This window comes from Cyprinodon tularosa, unplaced genomic scaffold (genome assembly GCF_016077235.1).
Source record: "Cyprinodon tularosa strain WSP-4 unplaced genomic scaffold, ASM1607723v1 ctg80, whole genome shotgun sequence".
Lineage (NCBI taxonomy): Eukaryota > Metazoa > Chordata > Actinopteri > Cyprinodontiformes > Cyprinodontidae > Cyprinodon > Cyprinodon tularosa.
The window spans coordinates 87874-111382 of record NW_024039563.1 but is presented as its reverse complement, the minus strand read 5'-3'; the positions used below and the strand labels follow the sequence as shown (position 1 = coordinate 111382).

Sequence of the window (23509 nt, the reverse complement as noted above, 5' to 3'; positions counted from 1 at the left end):
GACTTGGAGAATAACATTGAAATGAGAGGGTTTTATTCCATGCATGTTGCACCTCTCACAGAGATCAAACATATTTTTTGACAAAGTGCATTTGTACTTTAACTCCTTCTAATTAAAATAATTTAAAGATAAAAGGTTTTACAGCCTCCAGCTTGTTGTTTAACCCCCAATCAGAGACCACTGTTTACTTTCCCTCTCTGAGAAATAGATAAACTATTTTCGTGTTCTGAGAGGTAAATGAGAGGTTTTGCATGCAGTCATATTGCAAACGAGCTTAAACAGACATTATGTTATAATTTACAACAGGCAAAAGACAACTGACAGAATAATAGTCAATTTGTAGTATTTTGTTCAAATTTCTATCATGAAACGGCTGGAGAAAAATACAGACAGAAGCCGATGAGTTTCTATTCTGGTAAAAATGAATCTTGCAATAAAATACATAAGCTACAGACCCAAAGAAAACAGGACCAAATAATGTCAATGATTGAAAAGGTGGAGTTGAACAACCAAAACTCATGACCGACGATTTAATTTTTTTTCATATTTCATCCAAATCTAATATAAGCTTGAAGGCTATTGTTTTAATTCCATACAAATTGGATTTAAATAAAATCTGGTCAATTTACATGTCTATCAAGTAAATAGAAAGATTTAGATGCATAAGCTCTGTTCTTCTGTTCTGATCATTGTTGTTCTTCAGAGGTGCAGCGTGTAACTGAGTGCAAAGGCTAAGATCCTGACAGAATGGTGTGTACCCTCTTATTACTGTGTTTGCAATCTATCTATGAATTTAGCATCATATGTGTGCCTGAAAACGTCCCTGCTTGCCAGCAGAGAGTGAAATTTTTGATTTTAAGAGAGAAACTATAACATATTGAGCAATAAAAACATATGACAATTAGACCCAAATACTGCTAAATGTATTTAGCTTTTAAAGCAATTACAATCGTACGTATTCTGATTTAGACTAGATTTAGACAACTGTAGCTTTTTTTATTATTAAATACAGATCTTTCAACTTATTAGATCAGAAGTGACAGCTTGTAGTAAAAAAAAAAATCAAAAAGTTATTATTTTCACAGTTCATAATTTTACACAGTCGTTTCAGTGGGTGATTTTAAAATGTAAATCTTTCAGTTCTGATTGATTGTTCACATTTGTCATTTTGCTATTAGGTGAGTTTTGGAAATCATTTAAGAAATACCTGTTGGTGTTACTGAGAGATCAACCCTCTTTTGATGGAAATAAAATGTATTTGCTGCTTTTTTATAGCTTAAATCCAAGAAGGCTTGATTTAAAAGTCAAAATGTAAAAAAATGTCTTAAATTAGAGTTTAAAGACAAATCCCAAAGTATCATTCCAAAGCCCAATGTTGTTCATATTTGGTTCCGTTTAAGAAAATAGTTTTTGAAGAACTAATTCAGTAGAGTTCAGACAAGAACAGCTAGGAAAAAAAGACCCCTTTCAAACTTTTATTTGTATTTTGACATCTTGCTTTCAGAACATTATGATCTTTTTGATGTATACCCTGTCAAACGTCTGAAAGTGAAGAGAGAAGGGTCAGTGGTGTTGTGCCAAACATCTGGAGGAATGCAGTGAGTGGGCATGAATGGAGGAAGACATTTCTAACTGGCAGCTATCAGCCGTTAACACCTTTTCAAACAACAGAACAATTTATGTGTCATGAGGTTCACATCTTTAAGATGGAATGTGTGCAGTATTGAAGTATGATGTAGCTCACATCTAAAAGTTTTCTTCTACACCAGTGCTTATAACTATTAAGGTTTTTTTGTTTGGTTAAAAGAGCGGGGAGGGAGTGCCTCTGGGCATTTCCCCCCAGGATACATGAGATGAAATGTTGTTTCATGTGTTAAAAGATTGTTTTCCAATGAATGCCAGGCTGTGGATCACACCTGTGTTTTTATCATTTGGGTCACGATCACATGCATCTTAGATAATATAGATCATTATTTCGCAAAATCCATATTTATCCCTGATGTATTAAAGAACACTATTTATATACATTATCTATCTAATATATTATCTATATACATTAATATGATAATATAAATGAGCGTAAATGTGGCTGATCATGCTAAATGGCATAAGCCTTTGACTGTAAAGTGAGGGACTCGAGTTTGAATCCTGGTTGCATCAGGAAGGACATTGGATGTAAATACTTTGCTAAGTGTGTGAGCCAGTCATAATGACTTGTTGTGGCAACCTTTGAATATGGGAACAAGTGAAAAGACACAAAAAACAAATAGTGAAACTGGGGCTTTTTGTTTCAGATTTTTACTTGGAAATTTGCCTGGAAAGCTACTAAATTTTCCATTGAGGTAGAGCCAGTGCACACACATTCTTCCTACCAGTGCTAAAGTATCAAAACAATTTAAAATATCATTTTAAATGATAAAGTTATATGAGAGAATCTGGAGAAAATTTAAATCTATTTATTCTATTTAATGGAGCAACTTTATTAATTGATTTGATAGATTGCGAGATTAAGATAACATGCAAAACTGGGGGGAGTTTTGCTTAACACTTGAAGCCCTAGTTCCACCCCCTGCATTGTGTTCAAAGCAGAGCAGCACAAACTCTCACACATATTGATATCCTCTATAGATGATGTTACACCATTCACTACAGCAGGGCTTAAGTTTGCTGTTCCTTTTTAATGCAGAAAGTTTCTAGAATGTCATGGTGAAAAAAAAATCTACGGAAAAGGGATACTGCAGCACTTCTATGCTGACTGTATTTAGGAGAATGGCAAGATTTTCTTTGCTTGCAGAGCATCTTTAGATGGTAAGTTCTGATTGGACTCTTAAGTGTTGGGAAAGGCTAAGTTTGGACTTTTAGTGGCTGTTAAAGATTATTGTCCTCCTTGTTGAGCTGTTGCCTGTTCTAATTTGGTTCATTTTGCAATGCAAACATTGTTCAGTTTGAATAATATATTATAATGTCCCTGGAAGTAGACATGCAGCTGCTTTGCATGCATTCTGGTGGAGCCACCCTAGTATGAAAGCTGGGCATGAGCAGCATAGAAAGAAGCTGAGAGAAAGGACCACAGCTTGTTGCTGGGGCTGTTAGCAGAACTTTCTCTTGCAGTTTGTAATGGAGATTATTTCCCATCAGCAGGGGGTAAATCTCACATGGGTAAAGCAGGTTTTTAAATTATTCATATCCTTTATTTGCTAAGTGTAAGCTGTTTTGCAGGGAACATTTGTCTCTGGTTTTAAACTTCATTTAGTAGATTTGATTTGTAGATCATTGCTTACATAACAGTTCAGGGCTTTTTCCTGTATTATGAGTAAAATGTTTTAATCAGACATTTCTAAAGGTGCTGCAGTCATTGATGATGACACAAATATCTCTTTAATATGTTTTTTTTTAATCTAAAAGTAATGAGAAATCTTGAAACAATGACCTTGTTTGATCTCTTTTAGGCTGAAGAAGTTGCTTGAGCACGAAAAAGCCTATCAAGCACGCAAAGAGAAAGAGCACTCAAAACGACTGTCCAAGGTGCGAGAGGAGCTGGTGAAACTGAAGTCATTTGCGTTGATGCTGGTCAATGAGCGCCAGCAGCACTTGGAGCAAATGGACCAGCAGAGTCAGAGGGTCCAAGAGATGACCCTCCAGCTCCAGCAGCAGGACCAAGCCCTGAATGAAGCCAAGGAGCGTGCTCAGGAGGATGTTTACAGGATACAGAGCCTGGAGGCAGAGCTAAAGGAGAAATCCTGCAAGATCACCCAACAGCATGAAGAAATGAGTACCAAGCTGTCTATTCAGGAGCTTCTAAATCGCCAGCTTAACACCAAAATTTTGGAGCTAACTCATAAAATTAAGGAGTTAGAGGATAGCAACAATGCCTTGAGAAAATCTGAGGAGGAAATGCAGGCGTTAAGGGAGAGCATCAGCACAGGGGAGTATGGCAGCTCTAACTTGATTGCTGAGATAGAGAACCTGCGTAAACGTTTAGTTGAGATGGAAGGAAAAGATGAAGAAATTACCAAGACAGAGAATCAATGTAAGGAGCTATGGAAGAGGCTAGAAGAGGAGAATGGTAAGAGTAAAGACCTTCGGCTGGAAGTAGAGAGGCTCCAAAGTAGAATGATGGATCTGGAAAAACTGGAGGAAGCATTCAGCGTTAGCAAAGCTGAGTGTGCACAGATACAAACTGCTTTAGAAAGGGAGAAAAGCCTTGCCAAAGAACTTTCAGATGAAGTTGTAACTCTCAGGATTAGAATGAAAGAGCTTGAGTCCTCAGAACTCAAATTAGAGAAGTGTGAGTTGACCCTTAAGGACGATCTGCGGAAGCTTAAGTCCCTGACAGCTGCACTAATGGATGAACGAAATGCTCTGATGGAAACAGTAAAGTCAGAGCAGAAGAAAAGGGAGGAGTTGAGCAAGATTGTTAAACTTGAGCAGGAACAGGTAACGGAAGTGACTGAGAAGCTGATAGAAGAGAGCAAAAAGCTTCTGAAACTAAAATCTGAGATGGAAACCAAAGTCGAGACTTTAACCAAAGAAAAAGAGGCCCTCAGTTCTAAGCTAGCATGTCAAACTGACCAAAATGAGGATCTTAATTTTAAGATCAGCCAAATGAAAAAGAAGATAGACACATTTGAACAAGCAGAAAAGCTATCGGTGAGGAGTTCAATTATGTGTGATCTAGGAAAAATCATTGATCCTGAAGGGAAAGAGAACAACAAAGTTCAAGAGCTAACGTTCGAAATAGAGAGCCTAAAAAACCGTCTCAAACAACTGGAGGTAGTTGAGGGAGACTTAATTAAGACGGAGGATCAGTGTGATATTTTGGAGAAAAGATTCATGACTGAACAAGAAAAGGCAAATGTTCTTTCCCAGCAAGTGGAAGAAATGAAGAATCAGATAGCAAGGAACAAAGCAATTGAAAAAGGGGAAGAAGAAAGCCGAGAGGAAGACCTCCGGCAGAGACTCAAAAGAGAGGAGGTCATAAACAGAGAACTACAAGCTGATGTGATAGCTCTCAAGGAGAAGGTCCATGAACTGATGCAAAAAGAAGACCAACTTTCTCAACTTCAAGTAGACTACTCTGTATTACAACAGAGATTCTTGGAGGAGGAAGAGAAGGCCAAGAACATGGGCATGGAGGTATTCCATCTCACCAAAGAGCTAGAGTTAGCCAAGCGCCAAAGCAGAGCACTCCGACCCAGCTTGAATGGAAGGAGAATAGTGGATATGGCTATCACATCCACTGCAGTACAAACCGAGCCATTGTCTACAGGGCCAACAGAAGAAGATACACCAGCTATGTTTATCAGGAAGTCTGTTCAAGAAGAGAATCACATAATGAATAACATCCGACAGAAATGTCTGAAAAAGCCTGAAAAGGGCAATGCAGTTGAGCGTTGCCCTTCATCTAGCAGTGATTTAAGTATTAAAAAGTCCTGGATTCCTTGGATGAGAAAAAAGGACAATGCTGCCCAAGAGACCAACTTTGAAAAGCACCTCCACATCAGTGGGGAGCAGGTTTCCTCTAAATTATCTGTGCCTCAAAACCAGGGACAGCCTTTACACATCAGGGTAACACCCGATCACCACAACAACATGGCCACACTGGAAATCAGCAGCCCAACCTCTGATCAAGATTTTCAAAATACAGCTCCCCTTAGTCCTAACCCATCTCAACCAAAATCCAGAATTACAATCATTCCCACCTACTCAATTCCATCAACACGGAGAAAGACTCCCACAGGACCCCAAGGTCCCTCAAGAGCCAAATCCCCAGTCACCACCACAACGATATCTAGGGCCAAATCTCCAGTAACTAGTCGCACCTCCTCTACCTCAGTAAGACCTCTTTCCCCTCTTTCAGTTATGACTGTGAGTACCGCTGTAGTGCCTGAAGCGTCTGCCTCCCCAGAGCCGCAGGAGATGACCATGGGCCGGGCTGTGTTCAAGGTTACCCCCGAGAAACAGATGGTCCCAGTTCCAGTCCGAAAGGGACAAAACAGTGCAAGCGTCATCACCTCTGCAGATGATAACAAGATCCACATTCACCTAGGCAACAGCATTCCCCCAAAGATGGTGGTCAGACCAGTAGCTAATGTGACCGAAAACAAAGAAGTGACCCTGTCAACTGGGACAGTTTTGCGTTCACCTCGCCAGATCACCACTGCTACCAGGAACGTGCAGAGTAAAGTGACAAGCAGTATTACAATATCCAATGTGACATCAACTACATCGAGACCTCTCCAAAGCACGGTAGGTTTAACATCAACTTTATTTTTAAATGCTCCCCTACATATTGTGTCAGAGATCACACCTAACAGCTTAAAACTATAAAAAAGTTTATTTATTTCAATTTATTTATTTCAATCCGAACTATTTATACTTTCTGTTGAAATAATTTTAAGGCAGGTGGCTGAACTATAGCCATACCAATATTTACGTTGACATTTTCTTTAGAGATTACTTTCTGTAGTGAATTAAAGATTTTTTTTTCACAAAGTTAGATGGTTTGTTACATACTGAGGAGGCAAAATATGCCCTTTTACACTGGCCCTCTGAAACTGATCCGTGCCGCGTTCGGACCGAGCTTGGATAAGTTAATTGCGCTGAGCTTGGTTCTTACAACCGTTAACAAGTCACGCAAGTACGGTTCCTTGCCTCCTATCAGCTGTTCCGATAAAACAGCTCTAAAGGCGAGAATTACGCAAACAAAATTGCGGCGCCCATAACATTCAGGAACTTACTATAGGCCTGGATAGAATCTTCTTCCCAAATTTCAATAAGAGCCACGCTCTTTTGATACCATTTATGGGTAAAAGGCTGAGAAGAAGCTTGTTGCAAACAGGTGAAGAGGTCTGTGAATTGCGAAGCCAATTACGCCGGAAAACCTGCAAAATGAGTCAGTTTACTGTTAATAGGAGATGACTTGGTCTGCTCATGCGCTTTGTTATCAGATAACTGAGCCACAGATGAACCGGGCCAAGCCATACTCTTGAACTAGTATTATATTTAGCGTGTTTCGGGTGTGTCTGGCATGGTCTAGTTCAGATTTGTTCCGTTAACTATCAACACTTATCTCAGTTACTGTGCTCGGATGGTTCTCGGCATGGTTTCAAAAGGCTAGTATAAATGCAGCTTAAGGTTCTTGTTAGGAAACACATTTCACTGCAGCTAAAATAAGAAATGATCTATTTAGTGTTCTTTTTGTCACTATAAGCCTCTTTGTGAATGACATGTATGGATAACCTTATGAGAAGCAGAGCTGAAGGCACCTAGCCACAAATCCAGTTGCAATTTATAACTATACCCCATGTTACACTTTCAAACAGTGCATCAAATATATGATTTGACTTTTTTTTTATTGGTACAATGTTTAATATTATTGTATAACCTTTTCTGTGTTTTCTTATTTTCTTATGGCTTTCATTTTACTTACCGTACCAATCTAAGAAGCTTTCTCTTCCTGTGGTCAAACAGATCGGGCATGATGTGCAGCCACCTCGCACGGGGCTTACTCGCATCCCAATGTCCAAAAGCCTCAAGACAGGGAAGGCTTCACTGGGATCCACCAGCGTATCGAGTGGAATGAAGCTCGAGTCTCGGACAGAGAGTCAGTCTATGAGAGTAGAACTCAAGAAATCCTCTCTAAATGGAAATGCATTACAAAATGGAGGGATATTGTGAAAATATAATGGCACGGTTTTACTTGTATGGTGATGAGTAAGTCATATAAATACAGTATACCTAATTTCCCTTTACAAGTCTGCTAGAAATGTATGCAACACAAAAAGTTTTATCCATTATTAAATCTTTTTTTATTGTCTTGTTCTCATTTCTTCCTTTAAGATTGTAAAACTGACATGTAAAAATAAATGTTATATATGAGTGATTGTTACGGAAAAAGCTTCTTTATGCTTGGACAGGTTTGCCATTTTTTAAGTATGTTTTTAACATCACATTTTAGAAAAAAAACTTTGTTTTTGGAAAATAAGGCTTTTGTGTTTGCTTAGGTTTGTATTTTTGGGTTCTTGGTTTTTCTTATTGTAAGTGTATTTTTGCTTAAAATATGTTTAATAAATATTGTATAAGACTGTAGTATCGATCTTGTAATTAATTTAGTAAGGATACACTTGGAATAGAATGGAAGGGAAAGCTACATTTTTGCAAACATTTTAGATGTGTTGCCTCTCACTAATTTTGCCAACATAGGATTTTCTGTTACTCATTTTAGATTTGTAAAATGTTTCTTTCTAATAGTTTGTATGGGGCAATTCAAGATTGAATTAATATTATTTAAAGCTTCAAATATTGGATTTTAATAAGAATAAAACTTACTCATTGATTGTTGTTTTTAACTCCTAATATTCAGTTCACCGTCAAGCTTAAAAAGGAAAATGTTTTTGAAAATTTTGAAAAGTTTTTGAATTTATACCATATTTATTTTAAGATATAATTTCTTAAAATGCTAAACATAAAAATTGTGAAATGCTTTTTTTGGGGGGTTCTAATTAGTTAGGTGAGTCCAATGCAGTAGTAGTCTTTCAGCTTTAGACAAAAGACTGTTTTTTGTATAATATTTGAGTCTATGTATGGGAGGCTAAAGACTTAGTTCAAATATAAATGGAAACTAAGATTATTTTTGGCCTCTAAATTTGGTTTTCAAATCAATGTGGAAGTCATTTTAAAACAGGAACACATGAGCACTATTTTATTACAGAAAGAAAACTTGTCTTCAGTTTTACGACACACTGGCAATAGCATATTAGCAAATAGCATGGTGTATTTGTTAAAATGCATAAATTATTCTAAGAATCCTTTGACATGGTTGTGGAGCATAAACAGGGAACAGTGAAATATCAACATGGTAAGTGGATTGACATTTAACAGGAAGTCTTGTTTACCTGAACTTCTAAGATTAGAATGTTCTGGACAATGTTTATTTGCTAAGGACATAAAAAAAAAACAAACATTCTTCTTAGACATGGCATTTAAAAAGCATAACTGGCTCAGCATAATTATCACACTAGTGGAGCAAACAGTGTGTCACCATAAAGGGGCGATAAATGTATTTCATCATGGACTTCTTCAGGTGTATGTACAAGTCTTGTGAAGTTAGGGTGAGATCACTCTATTCACTGGATTGCTGACCGCCCAAAAAAGTGAAGCCACTGAACGGCATATTGGTACTCCCCAATGCTACGGGTACGCACCATAAAAATTCCTACATGTGTAGCATTTGACTGCAAAAATAAGCAGTTTGCTGGGTGTGGGAAGATGTTTCACAGGTAATTTCACAGTAAGTGGACGTACTAATCAAGAAAATCCATATATACGTTGATTCCATGGCGTAACATTAGTCTGGCTATCTTGGACCGACTGAAAAGTTGTCTGTGTTAAGCTTGACATTCTGTCTAACCTTAGAAAATAGAAAGCACAGACACAGCATAATAGTATATGGCATCATGCATGCACAGTTTGCAAACAGGAAAATACTATAAGTAGACTTATACTTTATACATATACATACATATACATTATATATAGACATGTAATTCAGTCTTGATATGAAATCTTCATATGTAATATGTTATAACAATACATGTATATTACATGTACATCATCAATTTAGCACTTTTGGCACATCTGTATTATTGTGCTCCATTAACACATTAATTTTGTTGTGATTGATTTATATAGTATGTTATATTCCCTGATTTATAGACTTCATTGACTTCATAATGACTATGCAATGTGATGCGCCTATTTTTTATTATAAGTTAAAGTAATTTACTTATGTAATGAAACAGCCAGTGTTTGTCAAAGTGATGAATTTATCTTTATTTTAAAAGTCTTAAGTCCCCTTGAAAATGAGAACATCATTGTTGTTCAATGCTGTAGCGCTTGTATTGTATACATTGATACCGGTCTAACTAGGGAGTACCAAGATGGCGGCCGGTGGCTTCACTCCACCCCGTACTACCAACGGGCTATCAGCAATCCAGTAAATATATAGAGAACAGTAGGTGAGATAAACTGATGAGGACAATCCTCACCAATAACTCCTTTGGTCACAATATATGATGGACCACAAAAGGCGGCGTAACATTCATTTCACCCCGCTTTTCCTTGTTCTGGCTGGATAGTTCACCGGTGAAATGTTAAGCAACGGGTACGAGGGGAAACGGGCGTTTTTTTTTAATTGTGCTTCTACGTCATAGCGACGTTTCATCATCCCATTGGCCAGGAAGCTTCCGGCTTCTTCACCTCGGTCCAGTTTTCCAAAACAGGTGAAACCCACAGCATTATGAATCGATAAATGGATCAGATTTAGACCGACATTCAATCCTTTTACCACTATTTCAGTTCTAAGACAGTTTCGTACTGCTTGAGGTCCGGGTTTACCGACTAACTCTAGTTGTCAACTGTTGCGGATTAGTTTTGATCGAAGCGGATCGCGATCATGATGGCGTCGAGCTACAACGCTAAGGAAGAGGACGGACGCAACTCGAATTCATCGACTCACGGCGGGGCGGCAGTGGCGAAAAGTAAAAAACCGGACAACACTGCTTTCAAACAGCAAAGACTCCCTGCCTGGCAGCCAATCCTGACCGCAGGCAATGTGCTGCCTGCGTTTTTCGTTATCGGACTCATCTTCATCCCCATCGGGATCGGCCTGTATGTGACATCAAACAACATAAGAGAGATTGAGGTACAGTTCATTTTTTATCAGCTCTCTTATCTCCTCTCCCAGCCGCCATTGGTAGAACTTTTTTATCTCTCTGCAATGACCTGAGTTAAATACCAACGGCATTTAGTAACGTAGAAAAACATTAAAGAGATACTTCAAACAAGGGCATAGAGAATAGTTTGTTAGACATAAAACAACTAATGAATTTTTTTTCTCAAGAGAAACGGCTTTAGGAACTTTTTATTAATCGCTTGTTGTGTAAATTTCCTTTAGAGTTGACGATATGAGAAAATTATGGAAGCCCGTTTCCGCCACTCTGTAAAAAAAAAAAAAAAAAACTATCTCAATATAATGAGATAGTATCTCATTATATTGAGATAGTATCTCAATATAATGAGATAGTAACTCAATATAATGAGATAGTATCTCATTATATTGAGATAGTTTTTTTTTTTTTTTTTACCATTTTTTTAAGTTAAAATTGAGTATTTTTGGTCAATAGCTCCCAGGTCATGTGACCTATTGATGCAAAATCAGTGTGAAATTGTTCTACTAGTCTCTGTAGATGGGGCACACTCATTTGTTTTTCATTTTAACTCTTTTTATTTTTTAGCAATTTTTTAAGTTAAATTTGAGTATTTTTGGTCAATAGCTCCCAGATCATGTGACCTATTGACGCAAAATCACTTGGAAATTGTTCTACTAGTCTCTGTAGATGGGGCACACTCATTTGATTTTCATTTTAACTCTTTTTTTTATTTTTTACAATTTTTTTTAGTTAAAATTTAGTATTTTTGGTCAATAGCTCCCAGGTATTGTGACCTATTGACCCAAAATCAGTGTGAAATTGTTCTACTAGTCTCTGTAGATGGGGCACACTCATTTGTTTTGCATTTTAACTCTTTTTTTATTTTTTTACCAATTTTTTTAGTTAAAATTGAGTATTTTTGGTCAATAGCTCCCAGGTCATGTGACCTATTGACCCAAAATCAGTGTGAAATTGTTCTACTAGTCTCTGTAGATGGGGCACACTCATTTATTTTTCATTTTAACTCTTTTTTTATTTTTTAGCAATTTTTTAAGTTAAAATTGAGTATTTTTCTTCAATAGCTCCCAGGTCATGTGACCTATTGACCCAAAATCAGTGTAAAATTGTTCTACTAGTCTCTGTAGATGGAGTACACTCATTTGTTTTTCATTTTAACTCTTCTTTTTTTATTTTTTACCAATTTTTTTAGTTAAAATTGAGTATTTTTGGTCAATAGCTCCCAGGTCATGTGACCTATTGACCCAAAATCAGTGTAAATTGTTGGGTCCCCCCTTACATGGGCCCACCACCCGTGAGAGGGGCCATAAGGATCGTATGCAATGTGTGTTGGCCGGGGGAGGGGACCCTGAATCCCAAGAGCCGCAGAAGCTGGCTCTTGGGATGTGGAATGTCACCTCGCTGGTGGGAAGGGACCGGAGCTAGCGTGTGAGGCTGAGAGGTTCCAGCTAGAAATAGTCTGTCTCACCTCGACGTATGGTTCTGGTTCTGGAACCAGTCTCCTTGAGAGGGGCTGGACATACTTCCACTCTGGAGTTGCCCACAGTGAGAGGCGCTGGGCAGGATAACGTATATATAACGTCTCATTATAATGGGCAGGATCTCATTATAATGAGATACTATCTCATTATATTGAGTTACTATCTCATTATATTGAGATAGTTTTTTTTTTTTTTTTTACAGAGTGGCGGAAACGGGCTTCCATAGAAAATCATACATGGTAGGATAGGTTGGACTTATGGAAAACCATAAATTATCATTAATAAACACTACAGCCTGACCTTCAGTTTAAAAAAATATGGTTATGTCACATGGAAAATGAAACCTGAGCTTTCTGTCTTCTCAGGGTTAATAAAAGTAATATTAAATCATCAGCAAAGTGAAAAATAAAAAACTGGGATGTAATCACTGTATGTTATCCTTTTTTGATTGTTTGTGGTGTTTTTATGGTAACGGTGCACCCCATTTTTATTTTTGAACTTTCCAAGTTTTGGGTTTAATGTTTTTTTTATGTGTTTTTCTAACCTGTATGCTCACAAATGGACTTTTGCTTAACTTATTAGCTTGTTTAGATGTCATATTTAACCCGTTATAGGGCAGGTTATAGTTTTTGATCACTTCCATACCCCTTACATATGAGTCCCCCTATCCCTCAGTGAGGTCTAGAAGCACAACATCTATATCCAGAGATTCAGCATACAGGTGCTGGTCATAAAATTAGAATATCATGAAAAAGTAGATTGATTTCAGTAATTCCATTTAAAAAGTGAAACTTGTATATTATATTCATACATTACATACAAACTCATATATTTCAGATGTTTATTTTGTTTAATTTTGATGATTACAAATGACGACAAATGAAAATCTCAAATTCATCATATCAGAAAATTAGAATATTGTGAAAAGGTTCAAAATTGATGGCCCCTGGTGCCACACTCTAATCAGCTAATTAACTCAAACCACCTGCAAAAGCCTTTAAATGGTCTTTCAGTCTAGTTCTATAGGCTACACAATCATGGGGAAGACTGCTGACTTGACAGTTGTCCAAAAGACGACCATCGACACCTTGCACAAGGAGGGCAAGACACAAAAGGTCATCGCTAAAGAGGCTGGCTGTTCACAGAGCTCAGTGTCCAAGCACATTAATAGAGAGGCGAAGGGAAGGAAAAGATGTGGTCGAAAAAAGTGTACAAGCAAGAGAGATAACCGCACCCTGGAGAGGATTGTGAAACAAAACCCCTTCAAAAATGTGGGGGAGATTCACAAAGAGTGGACTGCAGCTGGAGTGAGTGCTTCAAGAACCACCACACACAGACGTATGAAAGACATGGGTTTCTGCTGTCGCATTCCTTGTGTCAAGCCACTCTTGAACCACAGACAGCGTCAGAAGCGTCTTGCCTGGGCTAAAGAGAAACAGGACTGGACTGCTGGTGAGTGGTCCAAAGTCATGTTCTCTGATGAAAGTAAATTTTGCATTTCCTTTGGAAATCAAGGTCCCAGAGTCTGGAGGAAAAGAAGAGAGGCACTTCATCCACGTTGCTTGAAGTCCAGTGTAAAGTTTCCACAGTCAGTGATGGTTTGGGGTGCCATGTCATCTGCTGGTGTTGGTCCATTGTGTTTTCTGAGGTCCAGGGTCAACGCAGCCACATACCAGGAAGTTTTAGAGCACTTCATGCTTCCTGCAGCTGACCAACTTTTTGGAGATGCAGATTTCATTTTCCAACAGGACTTGGCACCTGCACACAGTGCCAAAGCTACCAGTACCTGGTTGAAGGACCATGGTATCCCTGTTCTTAATTGGCCAGCAAACTCTCCTGACCTTAACCCCATAGAAAATCTATGGGGTATTGTGAAGAAGAAGATGCAATACACCAGACCCAACAATTCAGAAGAGCTAAAAGCCACTATTAGAGCAACCTGGGCTATCATAACACCTGAGCAGTGCCACAGACTGATCGACTCCATGCCACGCTGCATTGCTGCAGTAATACAGGCCAAAGGAGGCCCAACTAAATACTGAGTGCTGTACATGCTCATACTTTTCATGTTCATACTTTTCAGTTGGCCAACATTTCTATAAATCCTTTGTTTTTATTGGTCTTCAGTAATATTCTAATTTTCTGATATGATGAATTTGAGATTTTCATTTGTTGTCATTTGTAATCATCAAAATTAAACAAAATAAACATCTGAAATATATGAGTTTGTATGTAATGTATGAATATAATATACAAGTTTCACTTTTAAAATGGAATTACTGAAATCAATCTACTTTTTCATGATATTCTAATTTTATGACCAGCACCTGTAGATACTGCTACATGGCTGCACATCTTATTTTGAGCAATTAGATGAGCCTAGAGCTGGGCGATATGGCGATATATATCGTGAGGACGAGAGAAACATGTCTATCGTGACCTTTCTCCTCTATTTTTTCTATCGTGATAAACTTCTTTATTATTATTATTACTGCTAATATACATTTTAATATAATCTGTTAATATAACATTTTGCGTTTTTGCTATGCAAACTCTAAGTGTATATAACGAAAAAAAAAGAGAATAAAAAGATAATGTGTAGAGAACGTGGTTTTGCGACACTACACCGCTTTACGTCACGCGGCTTTGCACCATACGTTTGCGACATTACTGATGGAGAGAGCCCGTGAAATTTCTTTCTGGCTTGAAAAAAAATTAATGATGGACACCCAAGAAGATTTTACCGTTAAAGCGGAGCTGCCTGGCTTATATGCTAGTTGTCGGGCTGAAGTGGAGAGAGAGGTACGCAGTGGTGCGACGCATTATGCGTTGACTACGGACATGTGGATGAGTAGAGCAACACAGCCTTATATGAGTCTCACCATCCTTATCACGGACTGGACCCTCCGCGCTCGGTGTCTACAGACCGTGTACTTTCCTGAGGACCACAACGGAGTGATGCTCGCCCAAGGTATGAGCCTGACATTGCGATGCACTTTTGTACGTTCGCTAGTTTTACTATTATTGGTTTTACTAATATGCTTACACCAATGAACTGTGTGCTTTTACAGCATACGCATCCATTACTGGACCTCACTGATATTATAATTTATTCTGAAGGGGGGAAAAGTGAAGGCTACTGCACCTGTGAGTGTTGTGTTTACACACAAAGGTGCTGTAGCATTCACTTTTTTCCCTTTAGAGTAAATCATACTGTGTGTATTAGTGTGTACTGTTTGTTATAGTTTGTTGTATAGTACTGTTGTGTTCCATGTTTTTAAACTGTGCAGCACGTTTCTCTTGTGACTGCTGAAAAATAAAGAGAACAACTGAAACACCCATAATTGTGGTACAGGTCGTATGATGGATCACATTTTTAACTACACTGACACTCCTATCCAGTAGAACATGTGGGCATTTTAATTAATGTATTACCAGTGCAGACACATTTCTTCTTAAATAGGCGAGGCGCCTCCTAGTGGAAAACAAGGTAAGTGAAAGACAAGAGAAAAAACTGGCCTTGGAATTTTATAAAATGTCAATAACAAATGAATATTAAATGATTAATTACTGCAGCGCAATAGCCAAGATTCTATACTGTTCACTGTCATGGCCGCAAATTGCATAACTGGTGTTCTTGGTTTGGGGTTGGGATTCTCATATTAGGAAACAAGATGATGGGTAAAAAATAGGCGATGAAAGATTTTTTTCAACCCTGTCCATCTGACGGACTATGAAAACATAAAATGCAACATCAGTTGTGGTATATCGTGATATATATCGTTATCGTGATATAAAATAATCCATATCGTGATATAGTATTTTTTCCATATCGCCCAGCCCTAGATGAGCCCTTGAATGATATATTACCTACTGGGAATTAAGTTGCAAAAAAGATAGTTAAGTCAAAGAAAGCCAAGAAAAAAACGCAAAAAGCTAATTTAAAAGTTAATAAGCCTAGTTAACAATTATATTTAGGTTTATAAACTATAAAATGTTAGTGCCAGTATCAGCATTAATGCCTCTACGGTTATGTTTTACCAAAAAAATAAAGTGTTTTTCATAAATTTCTTATACAACCACTTTTGTTATTTTTCTTAATATATTCGGGCAAGTTGGCGTTTCTTGTTATTTTATTGACATTCATTTTTGCCGTCAAAATATCCATATTTTTTTAATGTTACAACGATAATAAGGTCTTGTCCTGGATTCCAATAACACTATTGGCTTGAACACTAGAAAAGAAGTGCATTTGTTCTAGGATTGAGGAGGCAAAAGAGACCGCTTGCCAATGGAATTAGACAATTTACATTTAAAATAAGAAAACAAAATAGCATTGTCTTATTTCAAGTGCATATGAATTGATTATCTTATTTTAAGAGTAAAAATACTCACTCCATTGGCAAACTATCTAAGTTATCTACTGAAATTTATGGTAAATTTACTTAATTTAGGACATTTTTACTTATTTCTAGATCATTTTGCCAATGAAATGTTTATTTTCAAAGTATTTTACTGAGTGCCCTGTTTTAGGTTAGAGTTGATTGCAAATGTTTGATGACGAGAATAATCACAAGATAAGACTTTACTTCAGTTTAGTTCAGTATCTCAGTGGGGAATAGGTTGAACTTAATACTGTGCATTTCCCACTTTTATGATTACTTTGTATTTGTAAATGTCTACACTATCTGTAGGTTTCACCCATTGTATCCATTTCTTGTGTTTTCAGATTGATTACACTGGTTCGGAGTCTGGCAGTCCCTGCAATGACTGCTCCACAAACTTCACCTGGAACACAACAACACCATGTATCTGCACTGTGAACTTCACGTTGAACCAGCCATTTGAGGTGAGCTCGTGCCCTTCAGCAGTTTAGACTGATATAGGTACAATGAATTATTCAATACTTCGCATTCGATTCTGAAAAAGCAGTTTCTACAATTAAAGAGGAAGAAAAAGCACTTACTGTCCATTAGAATCGATTTAGAGTCTAAACAGAAAACACCCAAGGTCTCCTTAAAAGCTGCTTTGGTATTGATTGATGTGCTTATTTATTCTGCAGTCTCACTTTTAAGGGACCAATATTGATTATGTAGAAAGTGTACAGGTTATTTATATTATGTTTATGTTTCTTGTTGAAAGTTGGGTTTTAGAAAGCCTAATCTGTATCAAGAAACTGGCAGAAGTGTTGTGGCCCAGATTAATATTTTCTCTCTGCTCAACAGGGTAATGTCTACATGTACTACGGCCTGTCCAACTTCTACCAGAACCACAGACGATATGTCAAGTCCAGAGATGACAGCCAGCTCAATGGGAATATAAAGTCATTAAAGGTGGATTTTTTTTTATTCTTGTGCATCTTGTAAAAAAAAAAAAGTAGAGCTTTTTTAATTCTGATGTAAAATTTTGGATTTTCCAGGAACCCAGTAAGGAATGTGAGCCATACCGTACGGACCCTGTGACGAAAAAACCTATAGCCCCGTGTGGCGCCATAGCAAACAGCCTTTTCAATGGTGAGCTCTGGCAAATGAGACCTTTGAGGAAAAACTGTTCAGCTTTAGTTTTTTAGAATTGACTTTTACTAACACTTTATTTACACAATTCAAAACATATAACAATGATTGATGTAAAACAAGTGTCAACTAAAAATCACTAAATGAGGAGCTTGTTAAACTATAATTGTCCTTCATCTGACATAGCACATAAAATGTTGTTAAAACCCCACAGCTCAATAAAATCCTCCATGTTCTGTGTGGCTCTGTGGAAATGAAACTCCAGCCTTATCCTGGCTTTAACTTTGCACTTCCACAAAGCCACGGCATCAAGGTGTTCCCGCACTCTGTCTCTACGGGACAGGTAAATGACCATCTTTGCTTTACTGGTTGAAAAATTTGAAAGTTGGGCCTATTTTGGCAATCTCCTTCTATAAAAAGAGCGTTTGTAAAAACACAAATTAAAAGGCCATGGAGGACAATGATTCTGAGAGCAGTATTTATGTTTAACCATATTGAAAAGATTGTGTTTTTGAGGTTGGTAAAGATCACTAGATGCGCCCCGGCAATACCATCCATGGTTACTTCCATAAACACAGAGCACGCTGGCCTGTGATGTCATAGCGTTCTCTAATGCGCATGCAGGACACTTGCGTTGTATGACTGCCTTTCACACAGGAGATCACATACAACTCGCATATATTTGGAAATGTGAACGGCAACGCAAAAAAATCGGATTTCACAAAGAAATTGGAATTGAGTATCGGTGCCTGCAGTGTGAACGTAGCCAAAATGTTGTTAAAACCCACAGCTGAATGAAATCCTCCATGTTCTGTGTGGCTCTGTGGAAGTGAAACTCCAGCCTTATCCCGGCTTTAACTTCGCTCTACCACAAAGCCACGGTATCAATGTGAGGACCCTCCTGCTCTCTGTCTCTACTGGACAGGTAAACCAGGTAAAGGGCCACCTTTGCTTCACTGATTAGCGTTTGTAAAAAGCGTCCCAAAAAAGACTGAAAACGCTAATTAAAAGGCTAATAATTGTCTTTCGTCTGGTGCATTCCATAAAAAATGTGGAACACATTTGCAGACAGACAGCAGAAAAGACACTCAATTGAAACATCCCGATTAATAACCAATAAAAACGAGTTTAAGGCGCCATGTAAAATCCTCCATTGGAGATCAGCAGACTCTCGCCCGTAGACAGCTGGAGATGGGCACCAGCACCCCTCGAGACCCCACTTGGGACAAGCGTCATTGGAGGCTTATATAAAGTGAGGTGCTTCTATCTGAAGTTTTTCTGTCCAGATGCAGACCGGCCGGTTCTGAAAATGTCTTTGGTTTTTTTGCTTTTGTGCAGCTGTGGTAAAGGGCTTTCTGGTCCATAGTCAATAAAACCATTCTCTGTGGGTCCAGGCTGGAGAGCAGAGGTCCGCTTTGCTCGGGGAAGCAAGGATCCAGGATCTTGAAAAATAAAAAATAAAAATTTGCACACAAAAAAAAGTCCAGTGCTGTTTCACAAAATACAGATTAAAGCAGCTTTAATTATTTTGAATTAAAGCAGGTTTTCTATACCAACTTTTAAGATGGAAACAATATATGAGTTTTTTTTCCTTCTCAGACACCCTGGAGCTGTTTCACAATGAACTCAATGGCAGAACTACTGCAGTTCCTCTGGCAAAGAGGGGCATTGCTTGGTATACAGATAGGACCGTGAAGTTCAGAAATCCTGTCGGTGATAACCTTTCTGAGGTTTTCAAAGGTGAGCTTTTCAAAGAACACTGCAGTTCATTTTTAGACTTGAAATAACTAAACAATATATCTCAGACACAGAGAAGCCGATGAACTGGATGAAGCCAGTGTACGAGCTGGACCCATCAGATCCGGAAAACAACGGCTTCATCAATGAAGACTTCATCGTTTGGATGCGCACGGCCGCTCTGCCTACTTTTCGGAAGCTCTATCGCATCATCCACAAAAATTCTAGTTCAACTTTGACTCTACCAAGCGGCAGCTACACCTTGAAGGTTGCTTACAGTATCCTTTACAGTCACAACACAAACCATAAATGGTCAAGTTGAGCATTCAGTTATTTATTTTGTAAGAGTCTTTGGCAAAGACTGAAAAAAATCTAGCTAAAAGTACTTCTAGGTGGAGCCCAGTGAATTTGAATATCATTTGAAGAATTCAATTATTGCAGTGAATATGTTTAGAAAAGGACATAGGTGAAATATGAACTTTGTTCTTTGTGAGTCTCCTGCGGCTAATATGAATCAAAAATAAATTTTCTTAGATAATTATCGTACTAATATCAATCATTTTTGTTGACATAAGGCCTGTCAACCTAGATGGGGGAGTTTATTTCCACTGCTCTATTCATTCCAAAGTGTATTTCAGCAAATGAAAGAACTTTGAAATAAAAATGACTTTTTTCAAATAGTATTAGAGCTAATCATCAAAACCCTTCGATCATTTGTGTCGACTAGCCACCTGTTTTTTGTTAAAGTCGTAGGGAAGTCGTATTTGAATGTAAAATCATTCAGTTAAATTTTTTTCAACTCTACCAGCTGCTGATTGCGCGTCAGATGCTCAGAAGCTCATGAGGCGCTGCTTCAGCTGCACAAAACACGCTGCAAGACCTTTTTATGCACCTTAATATGTGTCAACCGTAGACTTTGTATGTAAACCAGCTGCTTTTGCTGCCTCTATCATGTGCAGTCTGAACGTAGCATTAGATAAAAAAGCATTTTGGTCTGCCAATATGGTCTACCCAGAATTCCTCAAGTGGAAAAGTTTGAGTTGCACCTGGTTCAATTTTGTTCAAAGCCTTATTCAAGGAACCTTTTGCTATCCGATTATTAATCAATTAATTGAAAAAATAATCGACCGATTAAGCGATTTGCAAAATATTCGTTAGTTGCAGCCCTAGTTTAAACTATACAAGTTTAAAACTAGGAAACGAAACCTAATATTAGTTGTTTGCAGTGATTTCTAATTATATTAACAACCGTGACTAAAGCACGGAACATTTCTCTTTTATAAGTCGAGTCTTTAAAAACATGCTAATAGGTAAAAATGCGTTGAACAAAGCTTTAAAAAAAAGTAATGACGCAAATTTAAATGAAGTCCTTTAGCATCTTATGTTTTGCAGCCAGGAGTCTTCTGTTACTTTTCTTTACATGTCATCAGATTACCCCGTTAGCAGCTTCGACGGTCGGAAGCGAATGATCCTGAGCACCATTTCCTGGATGGGAGGGAAGAACCCCTTCCTGGGCATCGCCTACATCACCGTGGGCTCCATCTGCTTCTTCCTGGGCGTCGTCCTGCTCATCATCCACCATAAATACGACTCCCGCAACAACAGCGCAGATATCCCAAACTAAAAAGCTCCCATGTTGGGTCTCAGAGTCTGTGCATGCGCTGCTGGCCCTGAAGGGTCTGCTAAGAGACTGCTTAGCTTTAGTTCGGGTACACTGTGAAAGTCTGTGGTGTGTTTACACAATGGCAGACATTTCTGAAATGTCACATCTTAGCTGTGCTTACCAGTTGTGTGTTGTTGTTTTTTTTTTTGGTGTATATAGCTTCAAACTGGATGTGTGTATTCTTTAAACTGTTGGCATATATTCTATACCGAACCAGTCCTGCTGACGAATGTAACAACTTACCTCTGGTTTTCAAGAAGATCTTTTATTACAAAAATGAAGATTTGTTGCTTTTATGCTGTAATTAATAGTAAACATTTAAACCCAACAAAAGTATTTAACCCTTAAATACACAGATAAAATACTCCTAGCATATACTCCCAACTGTAATTAATCTACACTGTTCTGTTAAGCCAATGTGCTTTATTGGAAAATGCTTGAGAATGTAACATTAAACTTTACCATTATATCCAGTATTCCCAATTCAAAGGACGTTTGAACATGTTTATGGCTAATTACACAACATTAATTTATATTTCCAGTTTAGTTTGGCCCGATTTTAAAATTGTATCAGAAGTCTTTAATGTTGACCAAATGATATGCAATTTACAAGTGTCCCATTTGTTAACCTATATCTTGTTTCATTTACTTTTCTGTTACAATGTTGTTTTAGAACTATCCATACTAAAAATAGCGATTTAAATTTGAAAATTTGGGGTTTTATAAGGTTTTTAGGGTCCAAATAAACAATTCTGTCAATAACTTGGTACCATTTGTAAGTTTTATTTTTAGTTTTTTTAGTTTTAGTTGATATAACGATATGTTGTGCGGAAGATTATCTAGCCGATCACATTGAGCTTTCAGAGCAAGTTATTTCTTTTATGTTTTCATTAGTTATTTTTTTTATCTTAAACGGATGCCATTATGGACAAGACTAATTTAGATGTAATATAAAAGGCTTATCTCAATAATTTGAGTCTATCTATCTATCTATCTATGTATCTATCGATCTATAAAAAAGTGGGAAAGTAATCCACTGGCCTAATAAAGTCATAAAATTTTCAATGGTTTGCTATTGATAGATAGATTAAACTATTCCAGACTCATGGTCCAATAAATACATACATAAAATAAGATAAAAATAGTATTTAAAGTATACATAAAAACTTAATGATGCTTGTTCCGATTATAAATACATTTATTTTATGAATGGATTTTAACTTTAAAGCTGTGGCATATAATTTCCCAAGCATTACCTTGGCAACAGGTAGTGAGAGATTAGTTAACAGAAGAAAACCCATCAGCCATAGGTTGGGCAGCATGCGTGGAGCCCATAGAGCAGAACAGTGTATCGGTGGGCGTGTTGTTTCAAGAAAGTTATGTGACAGATAAAGGAGTTGTTTCTAACTGACCGACTCACTAACATGTTTGATTTTCTCCCGACGTCACGGTTCCTGATCGGGATCTGTTCGTGAGAGGCTGAAAGTCGGGCCGATTGGAGAATTCTCACAAGACTGGAAATTCGGCCCAAACATCGCACAGTGTATGCCCGGCTTAACAAAGATCCATCGGTGCATGCATGGAGCCTATTGAGCAAAACACTGTATCGGTGCACTGACTCACTAAACTGTTTAAAAATGTATCTGTCAACATGATGAAGCTGCAAAAAAACAAATCACATCTTTTGCAATTTATCATTAAATTTAAGAATTTTGGAGCAGTGTAAAAGGAAGGGGAACGTTTCAACCATTGCGCTTTTATTTAAATGATCTGAATTAAAGTTAATTTCAAATTGACTCTTCGTTTATTCTCTCTTTGTACTATGCTCATTGTTTTAAAAATATGATTTAAAATGAAAGTAATGATTTTCGTCACAATCGCTTGTCAGCCATTTTTGCCCAACTAGCGCCATTCTCCCCGCTTTACAAGCAAAATCAATGGTAACTACTAGACACATCTGCAATCAACAATTATTGAAGATTTCCAGACGATTTCACCATTGAAATTCACCAGAGCTATAGTTACATAGTGACAATGCCCACGTGCATGGTAGTTGGACGTTGGAATACATCGGGTAAAAGTAGTGATGGGTCCAGTAAAGCCGGTCATACACTGGGCGATTTTTTTCAATCATTGCACGCAGCTACAGCTCACACTGTACGAAGAAACTGCAGAGTTTCATCGTACAGTGTGAGTTCACAGCTCACGATGTATGTTCTCACACTGTGCGGCCCGATGCTCTGATGCGATCTACCTGCTCACACTGTACGTCTAAAAACCACATCAGGCTCAGCTCCGCAGTGAGATGGCGCTATTCAGACTCGTCTATCCGGAAGACAAACGAGTAGAAGAGGATTATGAAGCTCACTAGCGGGAAACGCACAG

General features: G+C 37.8%; 2 protein-coding genes across 2 annotated transcripts in view; both read left to right on the top strand.

Moving 5' to 3' along the window:
* Positions 1 to 7881, top strand: part of LOC119774200 (filamin-A-interacting protein 1-like) — a 29005-nt gene extending 21124 nt beyond the window's left edge. The window contains exons 5-6 of the mRNA XM_038271599.1: positions 3450 to 6249; positions 7474 to 7881. Of these exons, the coding sequence (XP_038127527.1) occupies positions 3450 to 6249; positions 7474 to 7680 (3007 nt within the window). The 3' untranslated portion in view covers positions 7681 to 7881. The remainder of the gene's footprint in view (positions 1 to 3449; positions 6250 to 7473) is intronic.
* Positions 7882 to 10227: 2346 nt separating this feature from the next.
* LOC119774207 (cell cycle control protein 50A-like) lies at positions 10228 to 21890 on the top strand. The gene is made up of 7 exons (XM_038271614.1): positions 10228 to 10705; positions 16941 to 17060; positions 17437 to 17544; positions 17631 to 17724; positions 19324 to 19464; positions 19530 to 19739; positions 20892 to 21890. The coding sequence occupies exons 1-7, from the start codon at positions 10457 to 10459 to the stop codon at positions 21083 to 21085; spliced, it is 1116 nt and encodes a 371-aa protein (XP_038127542.1). The 5' UTR covers positions 10228 to 10456; the 3' UTR covers positions 21086 to 21890.
* Positions 21891 to 23509: the final 1619 nt, after the last annotated feature.